The following is a 15184-nucleotide window of genomic DNA, read 5'->3' as shown; positions in this document are numbered from 1 at the left end:
TTTTTGTTCTACCTTTTCTAACTTGCTGCAATTCACTCATGTTTTGGGGAGTTTCACCTCAATAAAATATTTTAAACTAGTGTTGAGAGATACATAGAATGATGAAATACTTTCCACTGTATTATGATCAGAGGGGCAAGGCAGTAAAGGAAGATATACAGGAAAATAAACATAACTAAATAGATAAGTCAGACCAAATGTCACACTGAAAATAGGTTAGGACAATGCTAATATTGTACTTGCTTAACTTTTCTTATGTTTTATGCAGAGTTAGTACAGACATTTAGTGGCTGGCACCTTCTCAGTTTATATACCCCAAAATACTATGATCCTGTCCTAACCACTTTAAAATTATTCTTCCCTTTGATTTTCTTATTTTCCAAGTTCTCTCAGCCTGGTTTACACAGAACATACAAAAGAGCCATCAGAAATCTGCACATCTTACACTGGGGAATTATCCCTTTGCATTTACCAGACAAAACACTCTGCATTCCTTTTCTGAATTTTAAGTAAGTTATGCTGTCTTTCAGCCAACGTTCTACTGCCAGTAAAAACAAAAAAGTGAGGTTTGTGACCTTAAAAACATCACGGGCAAGTGAAGATTCACACAAAATATTCCACTAGTAGGTTTGAGAATAGATAGATGCTCCCTCCTCTCCCAGCTTAATCCCCAAACACCCTAGCTGTCAAAAGGCTATTGTTAAAGCATGGGCTTCCTCCAAGACCACATCCTGTGAATCAGGTCAAAGTGAAACAGAACTGCTTTAAATGAACTACTCTTTGCATGCTTTGTATGCAAGTGTAAGAAAAGCTGTGCAACTAAAATAATTAATGTACTAGAGAAAAAAGACTTGACCTAGGCTAGAATTAACACAAAGTAAAAAAAGCTAGTGGTTTTCTTTCGCAACTGATGCCCTTATTATTTTGTAAATAGATTTTCTGTTACAAAGGAACCAGACAGTGCATACAAAAGAAGAAATTAGGAACCCCCAAAATCTCCTCTCCTTAAAAAAGGGCCTGGTTTTATTCCATAACTATTTATACTTTCAACACCATGTTTAGTAAGTGAAAAGCCTATGAAGAGCATTACACACAGGCCTTTTGATGAGTGTTATACCGCTCTACAAAGGGGACAACATAATTTGCATCTCCAATAAATTGTGTCAAAACCTGTGTTGATCAAATATATCAAAATCAAAAACTGTGGTTACTAGAGTAAAATTCCAGCTCCAGCTCGGAAATGGGCCCGAGCTGATGCTTGCCACTGACTTCAGGATAAAGAGAGCCAAAACTCTCCTTGTGAGGTAAGCAGGAAAAATAACTCATTATCTGGTTGTGTCATTCTTAACTGATTCCTCTGAAAAGACAAAGATTGCTCTTGTGGTTATAATGTGAAGGCTGGGACTCAAGATATATATGACTTGAGATTCAAAGTCCTGCCACACAGTCCTAGCTCGAGTGTGGGAAAATCATCCATTTCTCCTTTAATCTTCTCTCTACCTCTTTACCATGGGGATAACATTTTTCCCTTTCTCACGCAATCTAACACAGCCATATGTCCTATAGGGCTGTGACTAACTTCTACTGTGTGCATCACTACCTGTTACAATGAGGACCAACCAATATTGTAAACGTTTCCAGGTTCAAGGTCTGGTTGAAACTGAAAAAAAATATCACAGAGGACATAAGAATATGTTTTTACTTGAAGAAAAATGTGTGTTTCAAATGAATTGAACTTCATAGTTTTAGTGGAACCCCTAATTCTGCTGTGTGCTTTGGGATGCTCCTGGATCCTAGGTAGCAGTTGGAACAGCCCCTGTGAAATGCAACAGGCTGATAAATTCACTGAAGTGATTTTGAAAGGTCTCAGAGCTCTAAACTGAATTGTGTACACAAGCCTTCTAGGATACCTGTTATAGAATTGAGTCTCTGAGCCCCTCTACTGCCAGACCTTGCAGGATCTTGAGGCTTGAGGGCTATGAGGGCTTGAGGGCACTCCAATGCTAACATCCTATATGCCACGGAAACAAGTGTTTCTGAGGAAGCAACTAGCTCACTGGTCTCTAATGATACCTATCCATGCTTTTGGGAAACTTAACAGGAACCATAGTATTTCAGTGGAATGCCTCTGGAAACACCCGTACTATACACTGGCATTTTTTGTAAGGTAGCAAAGCTGTTTTCAAACGGAATCCTTACATCTTGATGGCACTGTGGGCCACAGGGCTGTCCCCTCAGATTTGCAGAGTAGCAGTTTCGCTACCCCAGACCTGCATTCAGCTAAACCAATGAATGAGAAAAGAAAAAGAGAAGACCTTCAGGATAGCCATATAGTCTTTTGCACAGTGGAGGGTCAGTGCTAATAATGCTATTAATGGCAGGTGTACACGTGTTTGTTTTTTAAAATCCTCCAGTGACAGAGATGGTATACCTTCTGAATGTAAAGTGTTCCTCTGTTTAACTACTATTACTGCTGGAAAGTTTTACTAAAGCCTAAGTAAAACCTCCTGGGGTATAATATAAGCCCATTATTTTTATCTAGAGATGGAGACCACTTATCTCCATTTATGGTCACAGAGAACAGATTACCCTGAGAGGCCACATTTATTAGCTCTAGTGTTGCACCAAGCTAATGCTGCTGGGTTGCTTCAGGTTCTGGAGCTCTGCTGGTTTCACACATTCTGAGGTCTGTGCATAGACACTCAGACACACTCCCATTTTCAAGAAAAGATGTTTTTATTGCATTTTTATTTTTGATCAGGAAATCCCCAAGCAGCTTCCCTAGGCACAGACGCAATATAAAAGAGTAAAAGCAATTGTTTTTCTGCTGATGCGTAGTATCTACTCTCAGCACACAAACTTTTATGAAATATGCTGAGTTCTTAGCTCTTATTTTGTGTAAGAAATAAAACAAAAGCAGTAGAAAGGTAGGCAAAGGTCTTAAACGTGGGTCAGTAAATAACCTCCTATACATAATCCCAATTGCAAATTACAAACAAAATGCCTCTTTCAACCCATAGTCAGCACAATCTTCTCATAAATACAAAATCTTAGAGTTACTTAGTAGTTAGAGAGTTACTTAATAGTCTTACTGTATGTTTATATCAACTATGTGAAAACGTGATTGGTGCAGATGATTAGAGAATAAACGTAATACTAAAGTTGTTTCCAAGCTCTTGCAGTGTGAGGCTCTTAAATCAGTTATAATAGAGCATAGACAGATGGTTCTGGATGCACAAAGCACATTGAAGATGCTGTTATCTGTTTGATAAAGAAATAATTCAGAGAACAAGGCAAGAAGCTGAAACTGCTGACAATCTGAACTCCTGCCAATTGTCCTGGCTTCACTGGGCCAATTGTGAATTTCAAACACACATAGTCCCAGGTGTCAGCAGTGCCGATTGAAATTTCTGGCAGCTAGTTCAGTGCTTTTGAAACAATGCTGGCTTCCCAGCACTAGCGGTCACTATGGGGAGAAGAAGGGCAGTCTCTGGCTGCTTCTGCTGTCCTCTTTGTTGCTTTGGCTGTAGTGCTATAAATGAAATACTCGGCACAATGTGCAGCCTCCTTTCTTGCCAACCCACAAGACAGACATCTCCAGTGTACTAGCACTGGGAAAAGGAAGGGTATGACAAAGTGGAGAAATAAACTCATTTATTTATGTTCCCTAGACTCAGTATGTCAAGAAACTTGGTAAAGCTTGGCCCTGTGAGACCAGACAAAAAGGTATCCAAGAAATTGAAAGGTCAAAGAGATGTGGGATTGCAACATATGCCGTGCTTCAGAGAGTTGGAGAGTGGTGGGAAAGGGTCTCACAGAACCTAAGTAAATGGTGTGGAAGGGTTAGCTGAGGAAAGACAGAGATATCAGAGTTGTTCATGGCACACATCTGGTTTTCCAATGTGCACAGTACTCCCATTGGCATGAACAGGAGCTCCACCCTTGTGTGGAAAGCAAAAATATTTTTCTTAAGATCTGTCTGGATAGAGAAGCCTAGTCATCCTCCAAATCTGGTATCTGGCAATGGGCAGGAGTTACCACATCACTGAAAAACTGCTGACAGTTGATGAGGGAAAAATGGGAGGTTTCCATGCTCATTCAAATGTCCTACTGCAACAGTGTTGGCTGGAATGACTCTGGAAGCCCTCAGATCAAGACTAAGACTATGATACTAAATGGAATTGGCCTCAGAAGTCACCTTAACAGCAGCAGTATGTGTTTTTGCCTAATCACACCAAAGCATTTAGCTTTGTATTGTGGCACGGACTTCAAATTTTATTTTAGATTATTTTAATGAAGTTTTCTTGGTACAACTAAGAATTTCAGACCCCAATCTTTGTTGGCCATATTCCCCACATAGAGTACATCTAATCTTCTCTGTTCTGCTGCTCTAAAGACCACTTCCCCAACCCAACTGCTCAGGTTCCATGCTCTACAGAAGAAACCACTCATGCATCTTTACTCAGATGGACACATCATATCCTTTGGCATTTCTTTCAGAAGACCTTGCAGCAGATCCATTTCCTGTCTCAAAATTAGACTGTTTTGTGATGAGCTTGGTGGGGCCAGACCCCTTTAAGAAAGATGACAAATTACTAACCATATATTTTCTGGATGCCAGTATCTCCATGTTACAAGAATCTTTATACAAACCCTAAAAACTGATGCATCTAGAAAAGTTTTAGGTTTACATACGTGCATTGGATCAGTTGTAGAACCTGACTAACACTTTCCAGTAAGGAATAATGATACAAAAAATGTCACAGTGACAGAAGAACCTGATTTGTGGATACAGAGAAAAATTAGTCATATGCAGAAGCCTGTAAAGATGTCTGCCAAGAGGAAGGAAGAAGCAGATAAAGCAGACAGCAAAAGAGAGAGCACAGACAAAGAGAAACTGAAAACATGAAAAAAAAAATATATATAAGTAATTATTACAGTACGGGAATTAATTAATTCATGAAAGAAAGCTAAAATCTTATCTTTGAAGTTTTATAACCAAAACACTACAATTAATATATCAGATTCAGCTCAGAGAAAATTCAGTTCACAAACTTAATTGATGCTGCAGTGCTCTTGAAAGAAGAAAAGTTTGATGATGGGAGGAAAACCTGGGGCACGTGTAGCAGAGCACTACAATGAGCAGCCCTGGGCAGCTAGGCCAGAAGACCAGAGTGATTAGCAGGGGTATCAGCTCCCATCAGGTGTGCCAGCTCCCATCAGGGGTGCCAGCTGAATATCTGCACAGCTTTATGCCAGAGTGGATTTGTGACAGTGTCCTTGTAACCACAGTATCAGCTATGTGAGGGCAGCTGAAAGCAACTATGTTTACCTGGAGTGAAATGCTATTGGCACTATGCTACAGGTAGGCATAGTAGAAAATTATCATTTGGTGACCAAAAAAAGTAGTATTTGCAAATAAAGTCTTTCTACATCCCTTTGTTTTTAAGCCATTGCTTAACTTACTTTTTTTTTTTTTTTTTTTTTTTTTTACAATATAATTGTTACTTTTTTCATTTTGTTACTTTTTAATAGAACATCCTAAAACAATAAGAGTATCACAAGGCAGCCTGGCATGATCTGATAATTTTGGTCTCATTAATTTAACAAGCAATATAAAAGTATGGGCACAGAAATATAAAATAATACCCTACATACATTTAGAAAAATATTATATAATGCATTGGTATTTTCAGAAGTGGGTTTGCATTAAAAAAAAACACACACACACACACAAAAAAACCACCTTTGGTTGAAATGAACAGCAAAACTCCATCTGCTTCAAGGAGAGCTAGCATTTCACCTCATGAATCCAGCAGCTGGATTCCTTTCCTGTGTACATATATAGGAATAAACTTTTGTCTATATGATACTCAGGGAAGAAGAATGTGCTCTGAATGCTTGTGTTCAAATATTTTGCATGACTATTCATATCATAAGTGTTCTTGCAGTCAGTTTAAACGTTAGCAGGCTTAGCAAGAAAGCAGATGGACTTGTATTTGACTTACATATCAAAGCACAAATTAGGAGAATTGTGAACAAAAGTGTATTTGAATTAACTACACATAAAGTTATTTGAATTATTAGTACCTTATTTGCTTTCCTAGGTTTAACTATATTCTAACCAATTAAAAAAAATATATAGTTGAATATAATCACCTCAAAACTTTTTTATCACACAATTTTTATTAAAATAATATCACTTTATCAAACTTCAAACTGTATCACATCCACAGAAAGACACCAAGACTACATGTGCAAAAGCAGCAAAATCATGTGAGAAGGGAGAAATACCTAGGGAAAGCAGAACTGATGTTTGCAGCTGTATTCTTAGCCAGCCCTGGCAATGTAGCTGTGTGAGAAAGCCAACACAAGTGTCAAAAGTCTCAAACAATCAGGTGTGGTGAGACTCAACGCCATAGAGGAAACAGCTGGGTGGCAGTGACCTACTGTATTGACTTGTATAACCCAAATTTATCTTGGAATCCTTAGCACTTATAGATAGCAACAGGATGTGTCACAGAGGCTACATGTGTCAATCTATATGCCTTCCAGACAGGATGAGAAAGCTGGCGGTCCGCAGTGTAGCATGTGTAAAATATAGAAGAAAGCAAAGTCAATGCCTGTAATCCAGCAGCCAAGGGCAAATGTTAACCAGATGATTAATTCATATGTTCCATTGTCTTTTGCAGATAGATATTCATCATTTTTCTCTCAAAAAGCAGTGATGCCTTATATCTAGTGATATAACACAAGCATATAAGCAGTATAAAACAGAAGCAGATTTTACTCTCATTTAGAAATTCTGATTAGGTATTCATTACATTTTGATTGAAAGACCTTTTTATCTGATCACCATTATAATAGAAACATTCCTAATATACAGCACAGTATACCACAGAGCCATGTAGGGATATCATCTTTGATTAATATCTTTGCTAATCAGCCAGAGTTCTATGGACACTCACATATGGTTAAGCTTTAGGACAACATGAGCAGATGCAGAAGCTGCATCTGCTCAGCAAACCTGATGGGACATCAACACTAACAACTCATTCAAATTTGTGCTTAGAACTACTTAAATAATCTAGACAAACTACTGAGGGGAACAGGCAATGGGAATCAGGGAGGCATGTATCTCTATCACTGATGAAAGAAAATATCATTCGGTAATTTAGGCTGATAATTTGAAGTTTATTAGTGGCAAAAGACTAAAAATAGATTTCTTCACCAACCACCCACCTCATAGCCCAAATTACTTTTCAAAAAAAATGTTTTCATGAAATGTGCTTTAAAGGTGAATAAAAGAGCATCCTTCAAAAAAGTATGCCTGGAAGGAAACTGGTCAAGGGCCTCCACTAAACTTTGCTGGGAGTGTCAAGACTTATAAAAGGGAATACAGAAAAGCTGCAGAGGTTAGTAAGTTATTGAATGGTCAACACTTCTATAAGTCCAGGTGACCAGGGGAGGTTTTCAGACCACTTTGTGCACAAACTGACCTTAATCTTTATGGATCATCTTTTAAATGTACTCAACTGCCTCCATTGAGAAGAAAGAGACAGGTCTAACGTCTAGTAATTATTATTATTATTATTATTATTATTATTATTATTATTATTATTAAAAACAAACAAAGTAAAACAAACAAACAAACAACAACAACAACAACAACAAAACAGCCTCTAAGTTTAAAAGAATTGGCAAACCCATGAAACATGACATTGTCAAATTGAGATCACCTTTTGGGTCCATCCAGACTGTTACTTTATTCACTAGTACTTCAGTAGTACTCAGGACCAGATGCCTTGGAAGGAAATGTGGAACATGAGAGGAATTGACTCCCATTAGGAGCTATTAGCTAATCACTAATAGCTCCTAAATGGTTTAAACACTGAAGCAAGATGTTATAACTTCCTCTACAACTTTTTTAAAGAATCAAGAAATCTCTCAGAAGGCAGTGTAAGCTGTATTTTTTTTCTTCTGAAAATAGTACTTTCAAATCTAAAATACATGCCATTTAATATCCACTGAAGAAATTTTATTATTAAAAATAAACAAGTAAGCAGGAATTATATTGTGTTAAAAAGTTCTATTCTTATCTTCCTGTTGCACTCATGTCATAAAAGAGGGTTGTTCATCACTTTTGGTAATCAAGAGATGAACAGTCTGTTCATTCTCTATGTTTCTATAGAGCACCTTTGAGACCTCCAATTCATCATCTTTGAAAGGCAGAGAGAGGTGATAAAGAAAACTCTGAGAGAAAAATTAAGTGACATGACCAACATCCTATGGGAAATATGTGGCAGGGATTAAAATGGAGACCAAATGTTCAGGATCTCAACCCTATGCTTTCCCCCCAAAACCCAAAAAATCAACTTTCTTCACTAATACTGAATTAACCCAGTAACTAAAAACAAAGGAAAACCAAGTACATATATATTATATCTATCTTGACACTCTTACAGCTCTGATTACACTTAAATGTCCTTAGATTAAATATGAAGCAACTACAAATATATGTTTAATGACAGTTTGGAAATCAGTTCCACAAACCAAAAGTACTAGAAAAGCAAGGGGAGGCAACCTCACATAACACTGCTTGCTGAAGCTGCAAAACTACACATGCAGCCGTAATGTACTGAAAGATCTATGGGAATATACATGAATGACAAGAAAGGACTTAATACTCATGTTCAAAACATGAAAAATGTTTTCAACTACAGCAGAAAGACTAAAAGAAAATCAAACAGAAGTTTTTTTTTAATGATTATGAGTCAAAAAGTACCCCCTTACAAAAGGAAAATAATCAAAACCTTAAGCAGTCTAAAAGTGTCTTGGCATCCTACTTCAGACTTTTTTTTAAATTTTATTTTTATAATTTAATCACAATTGAGTCAGAGCTAAATGGGGGCTAGCAAGAAGCTACTTTGCAGAAGAGAAAACACAGGGACTTTTCACTGGGAAGCTGTTTTTCTTGTTCAGCAGTTCTGCAAGTGTAGCCAGCTAATTTGAAAAGTGAAAAGAAAATCAATTAGTTGTTTTTATTTTAAAAGAGCCTCCCTGTGGGAATAGGTGTGGGCGTGAGAGCTCTTTTTAAACTTCATAATAAAACATGAAGCAGCCAATTCTTTTTTTTTTTTTTTTATGCTGTCATTTCATTGCTCTGTTTATTGGGTGCTGGGATGATTATTTTCTACTTGTGATTCTACTGATCCTTATCAAAATGTTCTGTGAAGTTTATACTATCAGTAGCTTAGCATTAATATTTAAAAAACAGAAAATTTATTCAAACAACAACACTGAGCAACCCCAAATTTACAAAGCTGCTATGTAAGTTCACTGGTGAGAGCAAAAGTGTATCATTTACCCAATTACACCCGAGCTCCACATGCAGCAGGTTTCTGTAAGATTTTGTCTAAGCAAATCAACATTTTCTGAGAATTCAGATCTTCAGGTAAAGTTTACAACTAACCTTGCTATCTTCAATCTCCTGGGTTTTTCCTTGAAGTGCTCTCCTCTCTCCAAAATCACAGGTTGACTTTAACGTGAGCTGACAAGAAAGCATCGAGCTCTCTGCCCCAGTAAGCTCCAAGGACTTTGGTGAGTACTGCTGCGAGCCGGTGGGGCCAAGGTTTGGTATCGGGAGGGCAGTATGAACAGGCTTTGACCCTACGGCTGGTTGTCTTAGCTTGGATGCAACCCCAAGCACAGGCATGGCTTCTATAAATGTATCTTCTTTCTGCCAAAGAAAATGCTCCTGACTTCAGTCTGGTAGACTCCAGCTTCAGCAGTTCCAGAACAAATACTTTAAACAAAAGTAGCAGTCATCTTTTCAAAAACTCCTTAAAACAATAATATTACAAGTTTCACGAGGAAGCAAAACTTCTCCTTCATCTCTGCCCTTCTTCCTCACAGACACTCACACGCGCTGCTCAGTGAGTCAGTGGCTCCGTAAGACTAAACACTCCTTTGGGGCGTGAACTTTTCTTGAAGGTAACTGCCACAAAGCTGCCTGTCTGGGATTAAAGAACTCATAAATTTGCTTTCTCTTCTTCCTACAGCATTCCAGGTCTGCGTGTTAAGTGAATGAAGGATGGGAGAGAAGGAAGGAGAGAGGAGATGAAATCTCTCCGTACTCCAACTGTCAAAACAGCTCTGAGACCACAACACTGGAAGCAGAGACCTCTTCCTGACTACATAAATAACCAGCCCACATCTTAAAAAAAAAAAAAAAAAAAAAAAAAAAAAAAAAGCCTCGTTTTTTTCTGATTAAAAAAAAAAAAAAGGACCTGAGCAGTGGCCAAAGCAAACAGCTGTTGGAAGACTTTTTATCCCGGAAATAATCTCAGCAATGAAGCTGTTTGTCTGATTCCTGGCTATTTTTCACTGCTGACAACCATGAGCTACGGTGTTTCATTCCCTGTTCCTCCCGTGAAATCAGGTTAAAATCGTGCAAGACCGTGGCTAGGAACAGACGCTGAATCACCGCGTGGGTAACGTCTGCCTGTGCTATGAAAAATCCATACAAAAACACAGAGCAGGATATAGGAAAATCACGAGCATTGTTAGGAGATTTAGTCAATACAGCGTTTCAGGGCACTTCTTTCTTTCTTTCTTAGTGGTGGTGCTAACGTCATCTATTCAGTTTTAACACTTCCCTTTCTAAAAACATTTAAAGCTCCATGAAGTCCATGTCCAAAGCATCATTTCTGCTTCTTGTTCACAGAAATATTCTTGCTAGCAACTTTAAATCCTTCTACATGGAAACACAAGGCATATAGGCAGACAGAGGAAGTTATAAAATGAGCCACAATGGACAGTCCAAACTGCTAAGCAACATAAATGCTTATTAAAAGGACAATTGTAAATTCCTTGGAGTACCTGTAGGAGGGAAACCTGTTTTAAACTGTGATATAAGGAAAAAAAAATGTGCAAAAATGCCACACCATTAAACTTCTATGGGATTTTATTGCTTAGTATTGTGGACAAAAATGCTACATGTTTTTCTTGTTATTTTTTACCATAATAAAACAGAGAGAGGATAATCTGATTGCTACTATGCCACTACTATCCTACATGATATTAACTATGCTCTACCTGAAAAGTACATACTCTTCACCCTAAGATGTAAGTCCAAGGGGAAATAAGAGTCTTCTGGACTTTTAAGTTTTCAAGTTGAGGATGGTAAGAGTTACACAAAGCATTTAAAAGAAAACAGTGTAAATGAGAAGCTGACTAAAAAAAATCTCCTAAGACACCATTTGAGATTATTTTGCAGAATAAAACTGTTACACAGTATTGCCATCTACCTTTCATTTACAAAGATCATGATGACTTATCAGTTACAAATTCAACTCTCTGCATTGACTATGCTATTCTTGTTTGTAGTTCATAGGAGTGAATCTGACCTAGTTTAAGAATCTCCTGCATTTTGAAGTATGTGTACAGAGGATCAGCAAACCCATTTCAGCATCCTCTGGTTATCTTCACCTGGGTTTTGCCACCACTAACAGTGGGAACAGTGGGCTTTATGCAAGACTGTACATAGGTAACGGCTCTGCCATTTAGACAAGATGAGGCCACTGGATCCACCACTGTGCTCCAATGGGAGGAATATTTGTGTTCAGTGCAATGTTTCAAGTCTTGTGCAGAGCAAAGGGGAAGAAAGCTCCTTGTGCGGTCTGCATTTGTTCTCCAGCACCATAAAGCACTGTGCCTGTGTAAGGAATTTAGGTTTCTGAGACACAACTGTTAACAGTTAACACTTTAGAAAGTGCACATATGCAAAGGCTGAAGCGGACCACAGGAAAAGAGGGATTTATCTCTTGCAAGGTTTGAGGAGATGAAAAATCCTCATGAGGATTGCTGACCAACAATCAAGACAAAGAGTAAACTAGAGTCATGAGACAGATACTTTCTTAAACAGAACTTTGCCAAAAAAAGTGTAATTGAATCTTATTACTTCTCAGGGTTATAATTTTACAAAGTAATGTATTATGGTAATCTTGCTGTTCTTCTTTTGAATATGAATGTTGAGGTCATGATACCCACAGTCTCTTTTGCAACCCATTTTCCCAGCACAGAAACCCTAAAAGTAATAAGTAAGCAAGCTTACCAGGAGAAAGTCATCTGCAATGCATAACCAAAAGGGTTTGGAAACAATGATGCAAAGCTGGTGTTACTCCTTCAAGATAATTATTACTCTTTCAAAATAATTATTAATTATGACTACCAGCTCACTGCTGTCAACTTCAGAATCCCATTTTTCTAGATCTTTGCAACAATAAAACCCAGAAGCACTTCTGGGCTGCTGAAGATACAAAGAAAAATCTACAAAATCGACTATCTGCAGGAATCAGTAAAGGTAATAGAGGAAAACAATAATGATACTCTATGGGTAAGAATGTGGTTATGAGTCTAGTTTTCCTTTTTTTGTTCTCTCTCATTCTAATTCATAGCAAAAGATAAATAAACAAACTTCTGCTCTCCTTAGAAATCACTTACCTACATTTTTCATCCTTAAGGCTCTTGCATGCCTGAATGTAGGTTTTATGAAGGATATCAGGGGAAAAGAATATTTAAGAGTTATATTTCACTAATGGTTTCCATGTGAACAAGAAAGCACAGCATAAAACGTCTGTGGACAAAGTATACGAACTTGCACCATGTGTAGGTATTGCCAGGGGAGATGGCTAGGCAGGGCACAGCACCTCAGATACAAGGTGTCTGCAGCACACAGGGAAGTGTCCTTGAATTCACAGAATCACACAGAATTTCTAGGTTGGAAGAGACCTCAAGATCATCGAGTCCAACCTCTAACCTAACACTAACAGTCCCCACTAAACCATATCCCTAAGCTCTACATCTAAACGTCTTTTGAAGACTTCCAGGGATGGTGACTCCACCACCTCCCTGGGCAGCCTGTTCCAGTGCCTAACAACCCTTTCAGTAAAGAAATTCTTCCTAACATCTAACCTAAAACTCCCCTGGCGTAACTTAAGCCCATTCCCCCTCATCCTGTCACCAGGCACATGGGAGAACAGGCCAACCCCCACCTCTCTACAGCCTCCTTTAATGTACTTATACAGAGCAATAAGGTCACCCCTGAGCCTCCTCTTCTCTAGGCTGAACAAGCCCAGCTCCTTCAGCTGCTCCTCATAGGACTTGCTCTCCAGGCCCCTCACCAGCTTCGTCGCCCTTCTTTGGACCCGCTCAAGCACCTCAATGTCCTTCTTGTAGCGAGGGGCCCAAAACTGAACACAGTACTCGAGGTGCGGCCTCACCAGAGCCGAGTACAGGGGGACGATCACCTCCCTAGCCCTGCTGGTCACAGTGTTTCTGATACAAGCCAGGATGCCGTTGGCCTTCTTGGCCACCTGAGCACACTGCTGGCTCATACTCAGCCGACTGTCCACCATCACTCCCAGGTCCTTCTCTGCCTGGCAGCTCTCCAACCATTCCTCTCCCAGCCTGTAGTTCTGCTTGGGGTTATTGCGCCCCAGGTGCAGGACCCAGCACTTGGCCTTGTTGAACTTCATACAGTTGACCTCAGCCCATCGGTGCAGCCTATCCAGATCCTCCTGCAGAGCCTTCCTACCCTCGAGCAGATCGACACACGCACCTAGCTTGGTGTCATCTGCAAACTTACTGAGGGTGCACTCAATGCCGTCATCCAGATCATTGATGAAGATGTTAGATGTTAAAGAGGACCGTTAAATTCATTAAATATGAATATCTAATATTAAATTCATGAATTTAATGGGATTGTTCTTGGTATCTCTGAGGGAGGGAGCTAAGTGACCATCAGTCAAGGCTGCCACGGAGAATGCAAAAAAGAGATGAAGTTAATTTAGATATGTGTGAATAGCACTCAAAGAGAAAGAAGGCCTATCTGTGAGAAACCAGAGGTGGAGAAGTTGCTAGAAGTACCTGTGACCTGGGCTTACATGAAGTCAAAGACAGCACCAGATTATTGGACTGCCTGGTATGAAGAATGGTAACGTTGTTGGCAGGATAGAGAAAGAAGTTAATAGAAAGATTTGGCAGATAGAAACAAGGGACACATACCTTCACTTGGCTGTGTGAAGCTGATAGAGACATTTCTAGAAAGGGATGGCAAAGAAACGAGTCAAGCTAACCACACTGTACACAGAGAGGACCTGTAGGCTTCTCATTTGTCCTGTTAGGTATTTATCCTCAGACATACTCAAGCCAGGCAGGTAGAGGACATTACCCAGATTCAGGATGCAGGATGGACACAGATCATGGCTGAAGCCCTGTCATGAGGGAAATGATGAACTTTTGCAGGCAAGGTTAGAGGGTTATGAGGAAACTGGAAGACATCTGAGGGTTGGAAACAGAGAGAGGACAATGTTTCAAGTGGGATGTCAGGTAAGACGCTAAAACAGGAAAGAGAGACCAAAAAATGGAAAAACAGAACAAAGGTCATGACACAATTCTTAGAAGCCTCGTCAACTGCAGTGACAGTTCCACTGAAAAGTTGAAGGCAGAACTATTTCTTTCTCTAATAAAGACTGAAAATGATGACAAACTCGCCATAAAGCATGACTCTGAAAGCATCAGGCAATCAATGTTTTAACAGAAATATGAGTTAGATAAATTATCTATACATCAAAGTAAGATAGTATGCATGCATTAAGGATTATTCCTACATTCCAGAAAAAGTTGTAGTATTTATTTCATAAAACAAGAATAAACACACCTGAAATTCAACTAACTTAATAAAAAATGGTATCTGTTAGTTGTACTATTAAGGTGAATTTTAGTTCTAAAGACTTAACAGGAATAATCATTCACAGTGCAACACCCCAGAATAAATTTCCTTTGCTTCATCACATCTGATACCAGAGTGAGTCCCATGAAGGCTGCTCCCTTCTCTAACCCCATCCCTCAGATAAACTGCTTGCATGAACTGAACAGACAGCTGGCAATGTCTCCCAGACCACAGGAAATATCAAGAGAGGGGACACCTGCCTCAAAAGTGGAGCCAAGAGATTTGTTTGCTCCTTCTGGTCTATGATCTTCGACAAGGAAGCTGTTGCATGTGTCCTGGGTCAAACAGGAAATGTCAGGGGTCCAGAGACTGCAGAGGTCTGTTCTGAGCTGTTTCCCTGCTTCATCCCACTGCTGTAACAGCTGTGTCTATAGCTTACATGAGCCAGGC

The 15184-nt window shown here is 39.1% G+C and overlaps 1 protein-coding gene across 18 annotated transcripts in view; it reads right to left on the bottom strand.

The window, feature by feature from the left end:
- The window catches only part of NAV3 (neuron navigator 3), a 275094-nt gene extending 264905 nt beyond the window's left edge, over positions 1-10189 (bottom strand). For 7 of the 18 annotated variants that reach the window (XM_038172949.2, XM_072035182.1, XM_072035127.1 and 4 more), the window contains exon 1: positions 9473-10186. In XM_038172949.2, coding sequence (XP_038028877.2) covers positions 9473-9715 — 243 coding nt within the window. In that variant the 5' untranslated portion in view covers positions 9716-10186. Of the gene's footprint in view, positions 1-9472 lie in introns of all 18 variants that reach the window. The other 11 variants (XM_038172943.2, XM_072035141.1, XM_038172946.2 and 8 more) reach the window with 4 other exon arrangements.
- Positions 10190-15184: the final 4995 nt, after the last annotated feature.

The sequence above is a fragment of the Anas platyrhynchos genome, chromosome 1, assembly GCF_047663525.1.
Source record: "Anas platyrhynchos isolate ZD024472 breed Pekin duck chromosome 1, IASCAAS_PekinDuck_T2T, whole genome shotgun sequence".
In the NCBI taxonomy this organism is placed as follows: Eukaryota; Metazoa; Chordata; class Aves; order Anseriformes; family Anatidae; genus Anas; species Anas platyrhynchos.
This window is presented reverse-complemented; position numbering and strand designations above follow the sequence as displayed.